The following is a 21,636-nucleotide window of genomic DNA, read 5'->3' as shown; positions in this document are numbered from 1 at the left end:
TGACATCACATGACCAGGGATATATAACGAGCCCTGCACCTGTGTGACATCACATGACCAGGGATATAATGAGCCGTGCACCTGTGTGACATCACATGACCAGGGATATATAACGAGCTGTGCACCTGTGTGACATCACATTACTAGGGATATAACGAGCCGTGCGCCTGTGTGACATCACATGACCAGGGATATATAACGAGCCGTGCACCTGTGTGACATCACATGACCAGGGATATAATGAGCCGTGCACCTGTGTGACATCACATGACCAGGGATATATAACGAGCCGTGCACCTGTGACAGAAAACTCCAGTAGCGCAGCAGCTCCTCGCTCTGGGTCACAGGATTTCTTTATTCCAGCACAATAAGAGCGACGTTTCCCCCTCTGGAGGCTTTATCTGGAGTTATCTGCAGCTGCTGCACTCCTAGAGTTTTCTGGTATCCGGTACTGATCCATTCATTCCTCCCAGACCCGGAAATGTTGCAGTAAAATCTTTATTAGTCTCCTCGGATGTTACATCACACGGCTCAGTCATTGCAATGCATTGTGGGTAGTGAGGCCTCTAGGACGCTATTAATAATCTGAAGGCTCCCGGGGGCGGCTGTCCTTCCCAGGTTACTGGGGGGGTGTAGTAGAGTTCGGGGTCCTGGTAGGACGTCTCCCCCTGGCACATGCGCTCATGTCTGAAGGCGGCAGAGCGTGAGCTGAATCTTTTGTCGCAGGAGGAGCAGGGATAGGGCTTCTCCCCCGTGTGAATTCTCATGTGCTTCACCAGGTCAGACTTCTGCACGAACCCCCGCGGGCACTCGGGACACTTGTATGGCCGCTCCCCGGTGTGAGTCCTTGTGTGTTTCACCATGGCAGAGCGGTCAATGAAGCATTTCTCGCACTGCTCACACTTATAGGGTTTCTCCCCCGTGTGGGTGCGCTGATGTTTGGCCAGGTCGGAGTTCTGGATGAAGGATTTTGCACAGGTGGGGCAGGTGTAGGGCTTCTCCCCGGTGTGCCGCCTCATGTGCTTCACCAGGGCAGACCTCTGGCTGACTCTCTTGCCGCACACGTTGCAGGTGTGCTGCTGGCCCCCGTGCGTCTTCCGGTGGGCTAAGAACACGGAGCGATGGCCAAACGTCTTCCCGCACTCAGGACACGCGTACACCTGCAACTTTGTCGTTTTTCTCCTATGTTTTAGCAAATTCGGGAAACTTCTAGCACCGCCCAAGGGTTTGAGGACAGGAAGGTTTTCTTCTTGTTTAATAACGTGAAACTTTGGTATCAGGCTCCCGGGGTTGTCCTCGGATTCCCCCCAGTAGGTGACCTGGTGGTGGCCTCCTCCCGGCTGCACACTGTCGGCCCGGTCCGCTCTGCGGTGAGTTCTCTGGTGTTTGGCCAAGGCTGACTGCTCGACAAATGTTCGTCCACATTCGCGGCACTGGTAGGGCCTCTCGCCGGTGTGCGTGCGGTAATGCTTCACCAGGTCAGATTTTTGGATGAAGCTGCGCACACACAGGTTGCACTTGTAGGGCCGCTCCCCCGTGTGAATTCGTAGATGTTTGATGAGCACGGACTTGTGAGTAAAACACTTCCCGCACACACTACAGGGATAGATCCTCTCCCCTTCCTTTTTACTGTGTATTGTGGTCTCAGTATGGACAGGATTCTCGGAGACGACCTTGGGAGTGACCCTGGCTCGTTTTTCTTCCTCGTGACTCTTCATATGCTTTCGGAGGCTGGTGCTCTGACTAAAGCTCTTCCCACACTCCATGCAGGAGTAGGGCTGTGGTCGGGCATGGATCCTGCGGTGTTTGATGAGTGATGAGCCCTCGGTGAAGCTGCGGTCACACTCTGAGCAATGGTAGGGCTTCTCTCCTGTGTGGATTCTTCGATGCTTCACCAGATCCGAGTTCTGGATGAAACTCTTCCCGCAGAGCTCGCACTTATAGGGTTTCTCGCCCGTGTGGCTTCTCATATGTTTGGTCAGTGCAGACTTCTGTACAAAGCTGCGGTCACACACATCGCATCGGAAGGGCCGTTCCCCTGTGTGAGTTCTTTGGTGTTTCACCAAGTCTGAGTTCTGGATGAAGCCCTTCCCGCATTGTGCACAGTGATAGGGACGCTCTCCCGTGTGGGTTCGCAAATGTTTAACCAAGTCGGAGGTCTGAATAAAGCTGCGGGGGCACTCGCTGCAGGGGTAGCGTTTCTCTATATGGTATGTTCTTAGGTGTTTCTTAAAGGTAGGTCTATTAAGGAACACACTGTCGCACTCTGGGCATCGATACGGGGGACCTTCTTCCATTGTTTCACTTTTCAGGTCTTCTGGGTGTATAATGACAATCTCATGGAAGGCCGTGGCAGCCGGGGGGTCCTCCACAATGTGCACCAGGCCATGTTTAATCAAGTCTGAGCTCTGTGTGAAGGTCTTCTCACACTGCTGGCATTTAAAGGGTTTCTCACCCATGTGGGTCCTGCGATGTTTCACCAGAGAAGACCCTTCTGTGAAGCTTTTGTCACACTCGCTGCATTGGTAGGGCTTCTCCCCGGTGTGGATTCTTTGGTGCTTGACTAGATCAGAGTTCTGGATGAAGCTCTTGCCGCATTGCTCACAGGCATAGGGCCTCTCTCCCGTATGACTCCTCGTGTGCTTGGTCAGGGCTGAGCGCTGGGTGAAGGCCTTCTCACACAGGCCACACTTATAGGGCCGCTCCCCACTATGAATTCGGCTGTGCTTCACTAAAGCTGAATTCTCTGCAAAGCTCTTGTTACAGTCCAAGCACCTGTAGGGTCGATCCCCCGTGTGGGTCCTACAGTGTCTGAGAAGGTCTGACTTCTGGAGGAAGCTCTTGGAGCACAGCCTGCAGTGGTACGACTTGTCTCCATGGTGGCTCTGAATATGGTTTGAGAGATCTGACTCCAGGATAAAGTCCTTGTTGCACTTGGAGCATTGGAAAAGGTTGTGTCCATTCTGGACCAGGTCTTGCTTCTCAAGATCAGACCATTGACTAGAGCTCTGCTGCACAATAGAGACCCGCTGCTGCCTTGTGTGGACCCCCTGATGCTTGACCAGGTCTGACTTCTGTATAAAGGCGCGTTCACACTGATCACAGCTGAAGGGACGTTCACCGCTGTGAATTCTTTGGTGCAGTATGAGATTGGACTTCTGGGTGAAGCCTTTCCCACAGGCCAAGCACTTGTAGGGCTTCTCCCCTGTGTGAGTTCTCTGGTGTTTGGCTAAGGCGGATCTTTCGGCAAACGTCTTGTGACAGTGGGTGCACTGGAAGGGCCTCTCCCCGGTGTGTGTCCGCTGATGCTTGACCAGATCAGACTTCTGTATGAAGCCTTTGTGGCACTGTGGGCACTGATATGGGCGCACCCCAGAGTGTGTCCTCTCGTGCTTGACCAGGTCAGACTTCTGGATGAAGCTCTTACTGCACTGACCGCACTTGTGGGGTCTATCTCTTGAATGCATCAGCTGGTGCCGGAGAAAGGAGGACCACTGCTTCCAGGTCTTCCCACAGTCCGGACACGTGTACAGGACATCGGACATTCCCTTTAAACCCTCCACACTCTGGATTTGCCCTGCGGAGCCTGTCGGCCTTTCCACCAGTTTCTTCTGGCTTTTGCTTTGGTGTCCATCGTTTAGGTGCGTTCTCTTGTGTTTGATCAGAGCAGAACTTTCAGCAAAGCTCTTGTGGCAGGTGACACACTGATACGGCCTCTCCCCTGTGTGGGTGCGCAGATGTTTCACCAGGTCTGAATTCTGGATGAAGCCCTTGGAGCAGACGGAGCAGGAATAAGGTCTCTCCCCGGTGTGACTCCTCCGATGTTTAGTTAAAGCGGACCTCTGGCTGAAGGCCTTGTGGCAGTCGGAGCACTTGTAGGGCCTCTCTCCAGTGTGCGTCTTCTGGTGTTTGAGAAGAGCAGATCGGGCCGTGAAGTTCTTATTACAGTCCGGGCAGGAGAACGGCCTCTGTACCTGCTGAGTTCTGCAGAGTCTGGTGACATCTTCACACGAGGTCCGATGCATCTCCATCGCCATGTACGACCCAAAGCTCTTTCCACAGCGGCTGCAGATGTGCGGCTTCTCCTCGGAGACTTCCGTGATCTCGGGAGACGTGATGTGGATCTCCTCTTCTCCTTCAGAGACCTCATAAGTGATGTGCGCGTAGCCCCCCAGGTCCACAACTTCCTGCGCTGCAGAACTCTCTGCCTCCAGAATCTCCACTGTAAAACAGAGACAAATGATCACGATCCCGGCCTGCGGGGGGCGCTACACGTCACCCCCAAGTCTCCTGAGCCTCCGAGGCCTCATCTCTCACCTCCATAATCTGCGCACCAGGGCTCCGGACCACCATGGATGCTGGAGACCCCCTCAGCCTCGTGCGCCTCATAACCTGCAAAAGAACGAGTCCAAGAATTTATAGAATCACCAAACCATACAGTGATTGTAAGCTCTTCTGACGCTCTCACCGGAGGAGATCGTGTACTCGTAGTTCTCCATCATCACCGACCGACACCGACAGATCCAAATGTCACCGCAGGAAATAAACCACAACGGCAGGAAAACCTGGAGAAGAGGAAGCAACAATGTAACAGAAGGGGATGTGTAGGTGACACTGTTATGGGGGGGGAGGTGTAGGTGACACTGTTATGGGGGGTGTGTAGGTGACACTGTTATGGGGGGGGAGGTGTAGGTGACACTGTTATGGGGGGGGGGAGGTGACACTGTTATGGGGGATGTGTAGGTGACACTGTTATGGGGGATGTGTAGGTGACACTGTTATGGGGGGATGTGTAGGTGACACGGTTATGGGGGGATGTGTAGATGACACGGTTATGGGGGAGGTGTAGGTGACACTGTTATGGGGGATGTGTAGATGATACTGTTATGGGGGAGGTGTAGGTGACACTGTTATGGGGGGATGTGTAGATGACACTGTTATGGGGGATGTGTAGGTGACACTGTTATGGGGGGGATGTGTAGGTGACACTGTTATGGGGGGGGATGTGTAGGTGACACTGTTATGGGGGGAGGTGTAGGTGACACTGTTATGGGGGTGTGTGTGTAGGTGACACTGTTATGGGGGTGTGTGTGTAGGTGACACTGTTATGGGGGTGTGTGTGTAGGTGACACTGTTATGGGGGGATGTGTAGGTGACACTGTTATGGGGGATGTGTAGGTGACACTGTTATGGGGGATGTGTAGGTGACACTGTTATGGGGGGATGTGTAGATGACACTGTTATGGGGGGATGTGTAGGTGACACTGTTATGGGGGGATGTGTAGATGATACTGTTATGGGGGAGGTGTAGGTGACACTGTTATGGGGGGATGTGTAGATGACACTGTTATGGGGGATGTGTAGGTGACACTGTTATGGGGGGGGATGTGTAGGTGACACTGTTATGGGGGGGATGTGTAGGTGACACTGTTATGGGGGGGGATGTGTAGGTGACACTGTTATGGGGGGAGGTGTAGGTGACACTGTTATGGGGGTGTGTGTGTAGGTGACACTGTTATGGGGGGAGGTGTAGGTGACACTGTTATGGGGGAGGTGTAGGTGACACTGTTATGGGGGATGTGTAGGTGACACTGTTATGGGGGGATGTGTAGGTGACACTGTTATGGGGGATGTGTAGATGACACTGTTATGGGGGGATGTGTAGGTGACACTGTTATGGGGGATGTGTAGGTGACACTGTTATGGGGGATGTGTAGGTGACACTGTTATGGGGGGATGTGTAGGTGACACTGTTATGGGGGGATGTGTAGGTGACACTGTTATGGGGGGATGTGTAGGTGACACTGTTATGGGGGGGATGTGTAGGTGACACTGTTATGGGGGGATGTGTAGGTGACACTGTTATGGGGGGATGTGTAGGTGACACTTATGGGGGATGTGTAGGTGACACTGTTATGGGGGGATGTGTAGGTGACACTGTTATGGGGGGATGTGTAGGTGACACTGTTATGGGGGATGTGTAGGTGACACTGTTATGGGGGGATGTGTAGGTGACACTGTTATGGGGGGATGTGTGGGTGACACTGTTATGGGGGGGATGTGTGGGTGACACTGTTATGGGGGGATGTGTAGGTGACACTGTTATGGGGGGGGAGGTGTAGGTGACACTGTTATGGGGGGGGGAGGTGACACTGTTATGGGGGATGTGTAGGTGACACTGTTATGGGGGATGTGTAGGTGACACTGTTATGGGGGATGTGTAGGTGACACTGTTATGGGGGATGTGTAGGTGACACTGTTATGGGGGAGGTGTAGGTGACACTGTTATGGGGGGATGTGTAGATGACACTGTTATGGGGGATGTGTAGGTGACACTGTTATGGGGGGGGGGAGGTGACACTTATGGGGGATGTGTAGGTGACACTGTTATGGGGGGGGATGTGTAGGTGACACTGTTATGGGGGGGGATGTGTAGGTGACACTGTTATGGGGGGGGATGTGTAGGTGACACTGTTATGGGGGGATGTGTAGGTGACACTGTTATGGGGGATGTGTAGGTGACACTGTTATGGGGGAGGTGTAGATGACACTGTTATGGGGGGATGTGTAGATGACACTGTTATGGGGGGAGGTGTAGGTGACACTGTTATGGGGGGATGTGTAGGTGACACTGTTATGGGGGGATGTGTAGGTGACACTGTTATGGGGGGATGTGTAGGTGACACTGTTATGGGGGGGATGTGTAGGTGACACTGTTATGGGGGGGATGTGTAGGTGACACTGTTATGGGGGGGATGTGTAGGTGACACTGTTATGGGGGGGATGTGTAGGTGACACTGTTATGGGGGATGTGTAGGTGACACTGTTATGGGGGGATGTGTAGGTGACACTGTTATGGGGGGATGTGTAGGTGACACTGTTATGGGGGGATGTGTAGGTGACACTGTTATGGGGGGATGTGTAGGTGACACTGTTATGGGGGGATGTGTAGGTGACACTGTTATGGGGGGATGTGTAGATGACACTGTTATGGGGGGATGTGTAGGTGACACTTATGGGGGGATGTGTAGGTGACACTGTTATGGGGGATGTGTAGGTGACACTGTTATGGGGGATGTGTAGGTGACACTGTTATGGGGGATGTGTAGATGACACTGTTATGGGGGATGTGTAGGTGACACTGTTATGGGGGAGGTGTAGGTGACACTGTTATGGGGGGAGGTGTAGGTGACACTGTTATGGGGGGATGTGTAGGTGACACTGTTATGGGGGGATGTGTAGGTGACACTGTTATGGGGGGATGTGTAGGTGACACTGTTATGGGGGATGTGTAGGTGACACTGTTATGGGGGATGTGTAGGTGACACTGTTATGGGGGGATGTGTAGGTGACACTTATGGGAGAATGTGTAGGTGACACTGTTATGGGGGGAGGTGTAGATGACACTGTTATGGGGGGGGAGGTGTAGGTGACACTGTTATGGGGGGAGGTGTAGGTGACACTGTTATGGGGGATGTGTAGATGACACTGTTATGGGGGGATGTGTAGGTGACACTGTTATGGGGGGGGGGAGGTGACACTGTTATGGGGGATGTGTAGGTGACACTGTTATGGGGGATGTGTAGGTGACACTGTTATGGGGGATGTGTAGGTGACACTGTTATGGGGGAGGTGTAGGTGACACTGTTATGGGGGGATGTGTAGATGACACTGTTATGGGGGATGTGTAGGTGACACTGTTATGGGGGGGGGGAGGTGACACTTATGGGGGATGTGTAGGTGACACTGTTATGGGGGGGGATGTGTAGGTGACACTGTTATGGGGGGGGATGTGTAGGTGACACTGTTATGGGGGGAGGTGTAGGTGACACTGTTATGGGGGTGTGTGTGTAGGTGACACTGTTATGGGGGGAGGTGTAGGTGACACTGTTATGGGGGAGGTGTAGGTGACACTGTTATGGGGGATGTGTAGGTGACACTGTTATGGGGGATGTGTAGGTGACGCTGTTATGGGGGATGTGTAGGTGACGCTGTTATGGGGGGATGTGTAGGTGACACTGTTATGGGGGGATGTGTAGGTGACACTTATGGGGGGATGTGTAGGTGACACTGTTATGGGGGGGATGTGTAGGTGACACTGTTATGGGGGGGATGTGTAGGTGACACTGTTATGGGGGGGATGTGTAGGTGACACTGTTATGGGGGGATGTGTAGATGACACTGTTATGGGGGGGATGTGTAGGTGACACTGTTATGGGGGGATGTGTAGGTGACACTGTTATGGGGGGATGTGTAGGTGACACTGTTATGTGGGGATGTGTAGGTGACACTGTTATGGGGGAGGTGTAGGTGACACTGTTATGGGGGAGGTGTAGGTGGCACTGTTATGGGGGGATGTGTAGGTGACACTGTTATGGGGGATGTGTAGGTGACACTGTTATGGGGGGATGTGTAGATGACACTGTTATGGGGGATGTGTAGGTGACACTGTTATGGGGGAGGTGTAGGTGACACTGTTATGGGGGATGTGTAGATGATACTGTTATGGGGGATGTGTAGGTGACACTGTTATGGGGGGATGTGTAGGTGACACTGTTATGGGGGATGTGTAGATGACACTGTTATGGGGGGGATGTGTGGGTGACACTGTTATGGGGGGATGTGTAGGTGACACTGTTATGGGGGGGGAGGTGTAGGTGACACTGTTATGGGGGGGGGAGGTGACACTGTTATGGGGGATGTGTAGGTGACACTGTTATGGAGGGATGTGTAGGTGACACTGTTATGGGGGGATGTGTAGATGACACTGTTATGGGGGATGTGTAGGTGACACTGTTATGGGGGGGGGGGAGGTGACACTTATGGGGGATGTGTAGGTGACACTGTTATGGGGGGGGATGTGTAGGTGACACTGTTATGGGGGGGGATGTGTAGGTGACACTGTTATGGGGGGGGATGTGTAGGTGACACTGTTATGGGGGTGTGTGTGTAAGTGACACTGTTATGGGGGGAGGTGTAGGTGACACTGTTATGGGGGGATGTGTAGATGACACTGTTATGGGGGGATGTGTAGGTGACACTGTTATGGGGGGATGTGTAGGTGACACTGTTATGGGGGGGATGTGTAGGTGACACTGTTATGGGGGGGATGTGTAGGTGACACTGTTATGGGGGGGATGTGTAGGTGACACTGTTATGGGGGGGATGTGTAGGTGACACTGTTATGGGGGGGATGTGTAGGTGACACTGTTATGGGGGGGATGTGTAGGTGACACTGTTATGGGGGATGTGTAGATGACACTGTTATGGGGGGATGTGTAGGTGACACTGTTATGGGGGGATGTGTAGGTGACACTGTTATGGGGGGATGTGTAGGTGACACTGTTATGGGGGGATGTGTAGGTGACACTGTTATGGGGGGATGTGTAGGTGACACTGTTATGGGGGGATGTGTAGGTGACACTGTTATGGGGGATGTGTAGGTGACACTGTTATGGGGGATGTGTAGATGACACTGTTATGGGGGATGTGTAGGTGACACTGTTATGGGGGGATGTGTAGGTGACACTGTTATGGGGGGATGTGTAGGTGACACTGTTATGGGGGGATGTGTAGGTGACACTGTTATGGGGGGATGTGTAGGTGACACTGTTATGGGGGGATGTGTAGGTGACACTGTTATGGGGGATGTGTAGGTGACACTGTTATGGGGGATGTGTAGGTGACACTGTTATGGGGGATGTGTAGGTGACACTGTTATGGGGGATGTGTAGATGACACTGTTATGGGGGATGTGTAGGTGACACTGTTATGGGGGATGTGTAGATGACACTGTTATGGGGGATGTGTAGGTGACACTGTTATGGGGGGAGGTGTAGGTGACACTGTTATGGGGGGATGTGTAGGTGACACTGTTATGGGGGGATGTGTAGGTGACACTGTTATGGGGGGGATGTGTAGGTGACACTGTTATGGGGGGGATGTGTAGGTGACACTGTTATGGGGGGATGTGTAGGTGACACTGTTATGGGGGGATGTGTAGGTGACACTGTTATGGGGGGATGTGTAGGTGACACTGTTATGGGGGGATGTGTAGGTGACACTTATGGGGGATGTGTAGGTGACACTGTTATGGGGGATGTGTAGGTGACACTGTTATGGGGGATGTGTAGGTGACACTGTTATGGGGGAGGTGTAGGTGACACTGTTATGGGGGATGTGTAGGTGACACTGTTATGGGAGAATGTGTAGGTGACACTGTTATGGGGGGAGGTGTAGATGACACTGTTATGGGGGGGGAGGTGTAGGTGACACTGTTATGGGGGGGGGGGATGTGTAGGTGACACTGTTATGGGGGGGGGAGGTGTAGGTGACACTGTTATGGGGGGGAGGTGTAGGTGACACTTATGGGGGGGGGAGGTGTAGGTGACACTGTTATGGGGGGGGAGGTGTAGGTGACACTGTTATGGGGGGAGGTGTAGATGACACTGTTATGGGGGGGAGGTGTAGGTGACACTGTTATGGGGGGGGGGGAGGTGTAGGTGACACTGTTATGGGGGGGGGGGAGGTGTAGGTGACACTGTTATGGGGGGGAGGTGTAGGTGACACTGTTATGGGGGGGGGGGAGGTGTAGGTGACACTGTTATGGGGGGGATGTGTAGGTGACACTGTTATGGGGGGAGGTGTAGATGATACTGTTATGGGGGATGTGTAGGTGACACTGTTATGGGGGGAGGTGTAGATGACACTGTTATGGGGGGGGGGAGGTGTAGGTGACACTGTTATGGGGGGAGGTGTAGGTGACACTGTTATGGGGGGATGTGTAGGTGACACTGTTATGGGGGGATGTGTAGGTGACACTGTTATGGGGGAGGTGTAGGTGACACTGTTATGGGGGGATGTGTAGATGATACTGTTATGGGGGATGTGTAGGTGACACTGTTATGGGGGGAGGTGTAGATGACACTGTTATGGGGGATGTGTAGGTGACACTGTTATGGGGGATGTGTAGGTGACACTGTTATGGGGGATGTGTAGGTGACACTGTTATGGGGGGGGGGAGGTGTAGGTGACACTTATGGGGGGGGATGTGTAGGTGACACTGTTATGGGGGGGGAGGTGTAGGTGACACTGTTATGGGGGGGATGTGTAGGTGACACTGTTATGGGGGATGTGTAGGCGACACTGTTATGGGGGGATGTGTAGGTGACACTGTTATGGGGGGAGGTGTAGGTGACACTGTTATGGGGGATGTGTAGGTGACACTGTTATGGGGGATGTGTAGATGACACTGTTATGGGGGATGTGTAGGTGACACTGTTATGGGGGATGTGTAGATGACACTGTTATGGGGGGATGTGTAGATGACACTGTTATGGGGGGGATGTGTAGATGACACTGTTATGGGGGGGATGTGTAGGTGACACTGTTATGGGGGGATGTGTAGGTGACACTGTTATGGGGGGGGGAGGTGTAGGTGACACTTATGGGGGAATGTGTAGGTGACACTGTTATGGGGGGATGTGTAGGTGACACTGTTATGGGGGGATGTGTAGGTGACACTGTTATGGGGGAGGTGTAGGTGACACTGTTATGGGGGGATGTGTAGGTGACACTGTTATGGGGGATGTGTAGGTGACACTGTTATGGGGGGATGTGTAGGTGACACTGTTATGGGGGAGGTGTAGGTGACACTGTTATGGGGGGGGAGGTGTAGGTGACACTGTTATGGGGGGGGAGGTGTAGGCGACACTGTTATGGGGGGGGAGGTGTAGGTGACACTTATGGGGGAATGTGTAGGTGACGCTGTTATGGGGGGAGGTGTAGATGACACTGTTATGGGGGATGTGTAGGTGACACTGTTATGGGGGGAGGTGTAGATGACACTGTTATGGGGGATGTGTAGGTGACACTGTTATGGGGGGATGTGTAGATGACACTGTTATGGGGGGATGTGTAGATGACACTGTTATGGGGGATGTGTAGGTGACACTGTTATGGGGGATGTGTAGGTGACACTGTTATGGGGGATGTGTAGGTGACACTGTTATGGGGGATGTGTAGGTGACACTGTTATGGGGGGATGTGTAGGTGACACTGTTATGGGGGGATGTGTAGGTGACACTGTTATGGGGGGATGTGTAGGTGACACTGTTATGGGGGAGGTGTAGGTGACACTGTTATGGGGGATGTGTAGGTGACACTGTTATGGGGGGGGAGGTGTAGGTGACACTGTTATGGGGGAATGTGTAGGTGACACTGTTATGGGGGAATGTGTAGGTGACACTGTTATGGGGGAATGTGTAGGTGACACTGTTATGGGGGGGGAGGTGTAGGTGACACTGTTATGGGGGGATGTGTAGGTGACACTGTTATGGGGCAGGTGTAGGTGACACTGTTATGGGGCAGGTGTAGGTGACACTGTTATGGGGGGATGTGTAGGTGACACTGTTATGGGGGGATGTGTAGGTGACACTGTTATGGGGGATGTGTAGGTGACACTGTTATGGGGGAGGTGTAGGTGACACTGTTATGGGGGAGGTGTAGGTGACACTGTTATGGGGGAGGTGTAGGTGACACTGTTATGGGGGATGTGTAGGTGACACTGTTATGGGGGAGGTGTAGGTGACAGTGTTATGGGGGGGATGTGTAGGTGACAGTGTTATGGGGGGGATGTGTAGGTGACAGTGTTATGGGGGGGATGTGTAGGTGACAGTGTTATGGGGGGGATGTGTAGGTGACAGTGTTATGGGGGGGATGTGTAGGTGACAGTGTTATGGGGGGGATGTGTAGGTGACACTGTTATGGGGGATGTGTAGGTGACACTGTTATGGGGGATGTGTAGGTGACACTGTTATGGGGGATGTGTAGGTGACACTGTTATGGGGGATGTGTAGGTGACACTGTTATGGGGGATGTGTAGGTGACACTGTTATGGGGGAGGTGTAGGTGACACTGTTATGGGGGGGATGTGTAGGTGACACTGTTATGGGGGATGTGTAGGTGACACTGTTATGGGGGGGATGTGTAGGTGACACTGTTATGGGGGGGATGTGTAGGTGACACTGTTATGGGGGGGATGTGTAGGTGACACTGTTATGGGGGGATGTGTAGGTGACACTGTTATGGGGGATGTGTAGGTGACACTGTTATGGGGGGATGTGTAGGTGACACTGTTATGGGGGGATGTGTAGGTGACACTGTTATGGGGGGATGTGTAGGTGACACTGTTATGGGGGATGTGTAGGTGACACTGTTATGGGGGGATGTGTAGGTGACACTGTTATGGGGGGATGTGTAGGTGACAATGTTATGGGGGGATGTGTAGGTGACAATGTTATGGGGGGATGTGTAGGTGACAATGTTATGGGGGGATGTGTAGGTGACAATGTTATGGGGGAATGTGTAGGTGACACTGTAATGGGGGATGTGTAGGTGACACTGTTATGGGGGGGATGTGTAGGTGACACTTATGGGGGATGTGTAGGTGACACTGTTATGGGGGATGTGTAGGTGACACTGTTATGGGGGGGGATGTGTAGGTGACACTGTTATGGGGGGGGATGTGTAGGTGACACTGTTATGGGGGATGTGTAGATGACACTGTTATGGGGGGGATGTGTAGGTGACACTGTTATGGGGGGGATGTGTAGGTGACACTGTTATGGGGGATGTGTAGGTGACACTGTTATGGGGGGATGTGTGGGTGACACTGTTATGGGGGGGATGTGTAGGTGACACTGTTATGGGGGATGTGTAGGTGACACTGTTATGGGGAGATGTGTAGGTGACACTGTTATGGGGGGATGTGTGGGTGACACTGTTATGGGGGGGATGTGTGGGTGACACTGTTATGGGGGATGTGTAGGTGACACTGTTATGGGGGATGTGTAGGTGACACTTATGGGGGATGTGTAGGTGACACTGTTATGGGGGGATGTGTAGGTGACTCTGTTATGGGGGGATGTGTAGGTGACACTGTTATGGGGGATGTGTAGGTGACACTTATGGGGGAATGTGTAGGTGACACTGTTATGGGGGATGTGTAGGTGACACTGTTATGGGGGGGATGTGTAGGTGACACTGTTATGGGGGGGATGTGTAGGTGACACTTATGGGGGGGATGTGTAGGTGACACTGTTATGGGGGGGATGTGTAGGTGACACTGTTATGGGGGATGTGTAGGTGACACTGTTATGGGGGGGATGTGTAGGTGACACTGTTATGTGGGGATGTGTAGGTGACACTGTTATGGGGGATGTGTAGGTGACACTGTTATGTGGGGATGTGTAGGTGACACTGTTATGGGGGGTGTGTAGGTGACACTGTTATGGGGGATGTGTAGGTGACACTGTTATGGGGGGAGGTGTAGGTGACACTGTTATGGGGGATGTGTAGGTGACACTGTTATGGGGGATGTGTAGATGACACTGTTATGGGGGGGATGTGTAGGTGACACTGTTATGGGGGGGATGTGTAGGTGACACTGTTATGGGGGGGATGTGTAGGTGACACTGTTATGGGGGGGATGTGTAGGTGACACTTATGGGGGATGTGTAGGTGACACTTATGGGGGATGTGTAGGTGACACTTATGGGGGATGTGTAGGTGACACTTATGGGGGATGTGTAGGTGACACTTATGGGGGATGTGTAGGTGACACTGTTATGGGGGATGTGTAGGTGACACTGTTATGGGGGGATGTGTAGATGACACTGTTATGGGGGGATGTGTAGGTGACACTGTTATGGGGGGATGTGTAGGTGACACTGTTATGGGGGGATGTGTAGGTGACACTGTTATGGGGGGAGGTGTAGATGACACTGTTATGGGGGGATGTGTAGGTGACACTGTTATGGGGGATGTGTAGGTGACACTGTTATGGGGGATGTGTAGGTGACACTGTTATGGGGGGAGGTGTAGGTGACACTGTTATGGGGGGATGTGTAGATGACACTGTTATGGGGGGATGTGTAGGTGACACTGTTATGGGGGGATGTGTAGATGACACTGTTATGGGGGGATGTGTAGGTGACGCTGTTATGGGGGAGGTGTAGGTGACACTGTTATGGGGGGATGTGTAGGTGACACTGTTATGGGGGGATGTGTAGGTGACACTGTTATGGGGGGATGTGTAGGTGACACTGTTATGGGGGGATGTGTAGGTGACACTGTTATGGGGGGATGTGTAGGTGACGCTGTTATGGGGGAGGTGTAGGTGACACTGTTATGGGGGGATGTGTAGGTGACACTGTTATGGGGGGATGTGTAGGTGACACTGTTATGGGGGGATGTGTAGGTGACACTGTTATGGGGGGATGTGTAGGTGACACTGTTATGGGGGGAGGTGTAGGTGACACTGTTATGGGGGGAGGTGTAGGTGACACTGTTATGGGGGGATGTGTAGGTGACACTGTTATGGGGGATGTGTAGGTGACACTGTTATGGGGGATGTGTAGGTGACACTGTTATGGGGGGATGTGTAGGTGACACTGTTATGGGGAATGTGTAGATGACACTGTTATGGGGGGATGTGTAAGTGACACTGTTATGGGGGATGTGTAGGTGACACTGTTATGGGGGGATGTGTAGGTGACACTGTTATGGGGGATGTGTAGATGACACTGTTATGGGGGATGTGTAGATGACACTGTTATGGGGGGGGGTGTAGGTGACACTGTTATGGGGGATGTGTAGGTGACACTGTTATGGGGGGATGTGTAGGTGACACTGTTATGGGGGATGTGTAGGTGACACTGTTATGGGGGGGAGGTGTAGATGATACTGTTATGGGGGGATGTGTAGGTGACACTGTTATGGGGGATGTGTAGGTGACACTGTTATGGGGGGGGTGTAGGTGACACTGTTATGGGGGGATGTGTAGGTGACACTGTTATGGGGGATGTGTAGGTGACACTGTTATGGGGGGATGTGTAGGTGACACTGTTATGGGGGGATGTGTAGGTGACACTGTTATGGGGGATGTGTAGATGATACTGTTATGGGGGGATGTGTAGGTGACACTGTTATGGGGGAATGTGAAGGTGACACTGTTATGGGGGAATGTGTAGGTGACACTTATGGGGGATGTGTAGATGACACTGTTATGGGGGGGATGTGTAGGTGACACTGTTATGGGGGGGGAGGTGTAGGTGACACTGTTATGGGGGGATGTGTAGGTGACACTGTTATGGGGGATGTGTAGGTGACGCTGTTATGGGGGGGATGTGTAGGTGACACTGTTATGGGGTATGTGTAGGTGATACTGTTATGGGGGATGTGTAGGTGACACTGTTATGGGGGAGGTGTAGGTGACACTTATGGGGGGGAGGTGTAGGTGACGCTGTTATGGGGGGGGGAGGTGTAGGTGACGCTGTTATGGGGGGGGAGGTGCAGGTGACGCTGTTATGGGGGGGGGAGGTGCAGGTGACGCTGTTATGGGGGGGGGAGGTGCAGGTGACGCTGTTATGGGGGGGGGGGGAGGTGCAGGTGACGCTGTTATGGGGGGGGAGGTGTAGGTGACGCTGTTATGGGGGGGGGGAGGTGTAGGTGACGCTGTTATGGGGGGGGGGAGGTGTAGGTGACACTTATGGGGGGGGGAGGTGTAGGTGACACTTATGGGGGATGTGTAGATGACACTGTTATGGGGGGGGGTGTAGATGACACTGTTATGGGGGAGGTGTAGATGACACTGTTATGGGGGAGGTGTAGATGACACTGTTATGGGGGATGTGTAGATGACACTGTTATGGGGGATGTGTAGATGACACTGTTATGGGGGATGTGTAGATGACACTGTTATGGGGGATGTGTAGATGACACTGTTATGGGGGGGGGTGTAGGTGACACTGTTATGGGGGATGTGTAGGTGACACTGTTATGGGGGGATGTGTAGGTGACACTGTTATGGGGGATGTGTAGGTGACACTGTTATGGGGGATGTGTAGGTGACACTTATGGGGGGATGTGTAGATGATACTGTTATGGGGGAGGTGTAGGTGACACTGTTATGGGGGGGGAGGTGTAGGTGACACTGTTATGGGGGGATGTGTAGGTGACACTGTTATGGGGGGATGTGTAGGTGACACTGTTATGGGGGGAGGTGTAGGTGACACTGTTATGGGGGGGATGTGTAGATGACACTGTTATGGGGGGAGGTGTAGATGACACTGTTATGGGGGGGGGAGGTGTAGATGATACTGTTATGGGGGGATGTGTAGGTGACACTGTTATGGGGGATGTGTAGATGACACTGTTATGGGGGGGTGTAGGTGACACTGTTATGGGGGGATGTGTAGGTGACACTGTTATGGGGGGATGTGTAGGTGACACTGTTATGGGGGGATGTGTAGGTGACACTGTTATGGGGGGGATGTGTAGATGACACTGTTATGGGAGGATGTGTAGGTGACACTGTTATGGGGGGATGTGTAGATGACACTGTTATGGGGGGAGGTGTAGATGACACTGTTATGGGGGGGGGAGGTGTAGATGATACTGTTATGGGGGGATGTGTAGGTGACACTGTTATGGGGGATGTGTAGGTGACACTGTTATGGGGGGGGATGTGTAGATGACACTGTTATGGGGGGGGATGTGTAGGTGACACTGTTATGGGGGGGGATGTGTAGGTGACACTGTTATGGGGGGAGGTGTAGGTGACACTGTTATGGGGGGGGATGTGTAGATGACACTGTTATGGGGGGGGTGTAGGTGACACTGTTATGGGGGATGTGTAGATGACACTGTTATGGGGGGGTGTAGGTGACACTGTTATGGGGGGATGTGTAGGTGACACTGTTATGGGGGGGGATGTGTAGGTGACACTGTTATGGGGGGATGTGTAGGTGACACTGTTATGGGGGGATGTGTAGGTGACACTGTTATGGGGGGATGTGTAGGTGACACTGTTATGGGGGATGTGTAGGTGACACTGTTATGGGGGATGTGTAGGTGACACTGTTATGGGGGATGTGTAGGTGACACTGTTATGGGGGGATGTGTAGGTGACACTGTTATGGGGGGATGTGTAGGTGACACTGTTATGGGGGGATGTGTAGGTGACACTGTTATGGGGGGATGTGTAGGTGACACTGTTATGGGGGATGTGTAGGTGACACTGTTATGGGGGGATGTGTAGGTGACACTGTTATGGGGGATGTGTAGATGATACTGTTATGGGGGGATGTGTAGGTGACACTGTTATGGGGGAATGTGTAGGTGACACTTATGGGGGATGTGTAGGTGACACTGTTATGGGGGATGTGTAGATGACACTGTTATGGGGGGGATGTGTAGGTGACACTGTTATGGGGGGATGTGTAGGTGACACTGTTATGGGGGATGTGTAGGTGACGCTGTTATGGGGGGGATGTGTAGATGACACTGTTATGGGGGGATGTGTAGGTGACACTGTTATGGGGGATGTGTAGGTGACACTGTTATGGGGGATGTGTAGGTGACACTGTTATGGGGGAGGTGTAGGTGACACTTATGGGGGGGGGGGTGTAGGTGACGCTGTTATGGGGGGGAGGTGTAGGTGACACTGTTATGGGGGGGAGGTGTAGGTGACGCTGTTATGGGGGGGGGAGGTGTAGGTGACGCTGTTATGGGGGGGGGGAGGTGCAGGTGACGCTGTTATGGGGGGGGGAGGTGCAGGTGACGCTGTTATGGGGGGGGGGAGGTGCAGGTGACGCTGTTATGGGGGGGGAGGTGTAGGTGACGCTGTTATGGGGGGGGGGGAGGTGTAGGTGACACTTATGGGGGGGGGAGGTGTAGGTGACACTGTTATGGGGGGGAGGTGTAGGTGACGCTGTTATGGGGGGGGGAGGTGTAGGTGACGCTGTTATGGGGGGGGAGGTGTAGGTGACACTGTTATGGGGGGGGGAGGTGTAGGTGACACTGTTATGGGGGGGAGGTGTAGGTGACACTGTTATGGGGGGGAGGTGTAGGTGACGCTGTTATGGGGGGGGAGGTGTAGGTGACACTGTTATGGGGGGGGGAGGTGTAGGTGACACTGTTATGGGGGGGGAGGTGTAGGTGACACTGTTATGGGGGGGGAGGTGTAGGTGACACTGTTATGGGGGGGGAGGTGTAGGTGACACTGTTATGGGGGGGGAGGTGTAGGTGACACTGTTATGGGGGGATGTGTAGGTGACACTGTTATGGGGGAGGTGTAGGTGACACTGTTATGGGGGGGGGGGAGGTGTAGGTGACACTGTTATGGGGGGGGAGGTGTAGGTGACACTGTTATGGGGGGAGGTGTAGGTGACACTGTTATGGGGGGAGGTGTAGGTGACACTGTTATGGGGGGAGGTGTAGGTGACACTGTTATGGGGGGGGAGGTGTAGGTGACACTGTTATGGGGGGGGAGGTGTAGGTGACACTGTTATGGGGGATGTGTAGGTGACACTGTTATGGGGGGATGTGTAGGTGACACTGTTATGGGGGATGTGTAGGTGACACTGTTATGGGGGATGTGTAGGTGACACTGTTATGGGGGATGTGTAGGTGACACTGTTATGGGGGATGTGTAGGTGACACTGTTATGGGGGGGAGGTGTAGGTGACACTGTTATGGGGGGGGGAGGTGTAGGTGACGCTGTTATGGGGGGATGTGTAGATGATACTGTTATGGGGGGATGTGTAGGTGACACTGTTATGGGGGAGGTGTAGGTGACACTGTTATGGGGGATGTGTAGATGACACTGTTATGGGGGGGGTGTAGGTGACGCTGTTATGGGGGGGAGGTGTAGGTGACGCTGTTATGGGGGGGGAGGTGTAGGTGACGCTGTTATGGGGGGGGGAGGTGCAGGTGACGCTGTTATGGGGGGGGGAGGTGCAGGTGACGCTGTTATGGGGGGGGGAGGTGCAGGTGACGCTGTTATGGGGGGGGGGAGGTGTAGGTGACACTGTTATGGGGGGGGGAGGTGTAGGTGACACTGTTATGGGGGGGGGAGGTGTAGGTGACACTGTTATGGGGGGGGGAGGTGTAGGTGACACTGTTATGGGGGGGGGAGGTGTAGGTGACACTGTTATGGGGGGGGGAGGTGTAGGTGACACTGTTATGGGGGGGAGGTGTAGGTGACACTGTTATGGGGGGGGGAGGTGTAGGTGACACTGTTATGGGGGGGGAGGTGTAGGTGACGCTGTTATGGGGGGGGGATGTGTAGATGACACTGTTATGGGGGGAGGTGTAGATGACACTGTTATGGGGGAGGTGTAGGTGACACTGTTATGGGGGGAGGTGTAGATGACACTGTTATGGGGGGAGGTGTAGATGACACTGTTATGGGGGGGAGGTGTAGGTGACACTGTTATGGGGGGGAGGTGTAGGTGACACTGTTATGGGGGATGTGTAGGTGACACTGTTATGGGGGATGTGTAGGTGACACTGTTATGGGGGGGAGGTGTAGGTGACACTGTTATGGGGGGGGGAGGTGTAGGTGACGCTGTTATGGGGGGGGGAGGTGTAGGTGACACTGTTATGGGGGGAGGTGTAGGTGACACTGTTATGGGGGGGGAGGTGTAGGTGACACTGTTATGGGGGGGGAGGTGTAGGTGACACTGTTATGGGGGGGGTGTAGGTGACGCTGTTATGGGGGGGGAGGTGTAGGTGACACTGTTATGGGGGGATGTGTAGATGACGCTGTTATGGGGGGGGAGGTGTAGGTGACGCTGTTATGGGGGGGGGGAGGTGTAGGTGACGCAGTTATGGGGGGAGGTGTAGGTGACACTTATGGGGGGGGAGGTGTAGGTGACGCTGTTATGGGGGGGATGTGTAGGTGACGCTGTTATGGGGGGGAGGTGTAGGTGACGCTGTTATGGGGGGAGGTGTAGGTGACACTGTTATGGGGGGGGAGGTGTAGGTGACGCTGTTATGGGGGGGGGAGGTGTAGGTGACGCTGTTATGGGGGGGGAGGTGTAGGTGACGCTGTTATGGGGGGGGGAGGTGTAGGTGACGCTGTTATGGGGGGGGGAGGTGTAGGTGACACTGTTATGGGGGGGGAGGTGTAGGTGACACTGTTATGGGGGGGGAGGTGTAGGTGACACTGTTATGGGGAGACACGGAGCACGTTACATACGTTACACACATGACGCTTGCAGTACAGCGGTCACACGATGCGGTAGCAGTGCGGTATCCGCTCCCGGGTCGCCATGCGCCGCTGCAGAGGTCGGGCCGCGGATCCGGGAGGAAAAGACAAAGGAAGTGCCCGGGGAGGAGGAGGGGCCGGGAGTCCGGGAGCGCCGCGCGGCATGCTGGGGGATGGAGTTCCAGTCCCTTTTGCACTCGTACACGCCCACACTCCGTGGACTGCTGCTCCCACAATGCAGTGCGGCACCAGCTTTGTCACCTGACCCATTACCCAGGCACCCCGCGCTTCGTCTCGGGGTCACATGACCAGACGCGGTCTGAGGGGCAGCGGAAAGGCTCTTCTTGCTTCCGGTGCAGGGGGTGAGGGATAACCTGTTACTCTGCATGGCGGCGTTATATGGGTATAGGGCAGGCGCCACAGAGCAGCTCGCAGTCTCAGGGAACAGTATAACTTACTGCAGGAAGATCCGAATGCTTGGGAGTTTGCAGCCTGACAGCGCCCCCTGTCTCCAGCAGGTGGAGGTGCAGCCCTGAGTGTTCGTCCACACGGCCGTATTACAGTCCGCAGGGAAAGTGTCAAAA

At 53.6% G+C, this 21,636-nt stretch overlaps 1 protein-coding gene across 2 annotated transcripts; it reads right to left on the bottom strand.

The window, feature by feature from the left end:
- Positions 1–482: 482 nt before the first annotated feature.
- Positions 483–21,218, bottom strand: LOC140133841 (uncharacterized). Of its 2 annotated transcripts, none has more exons than XM_072154482.1 (4): positions 21,044–21,218; positions 4,469–4,565; positions 4,318–4,392; positions 483–4,222 (listed from the first exon to the last, which is right to left on the bottom strand). In XM_072154482.1, exons 2-4 carry the CDS (start codon positions 4,500–4,502, stop codon positions 567–569), a joined length of 3,765 nt encoding a protein of 1,254 aa, XP_072010583.1. In that variant the 5' UTR covers positions 4,503–4,565; positions 21,044–21,218; the 3' UTR covers positions 483–566. The 2 variants fall into 2 exon arrangements, with proteins under 2 accessions (XP_072010583.1, XP_072010584.1); XM_072154483.1 differs by having other exon boundaries at positions 21,053–21,218.
- Positions 21,219–21,636: the final 418 nt, after the last annotated feature.

The sequence above is a fragment of the Engystomops pustulosus genome, chromosome 5 (assembly GCF_040894005.1).
Source record: "Engystomops pustulosus chromosome 5, aEngPut4.maternal, whole genome shotgun sequence".
Lineage (NCBI taxonomy): Eukaryota > Metazoa > Chordata > Amphibia > Anura > Leptodactylidae > Engystomops > Engystomops pustulosus.
Note: the sequence above shows the minus strand (reverse complement) of the source record. Positions and strands in the feature narration are given on the sequence as shown.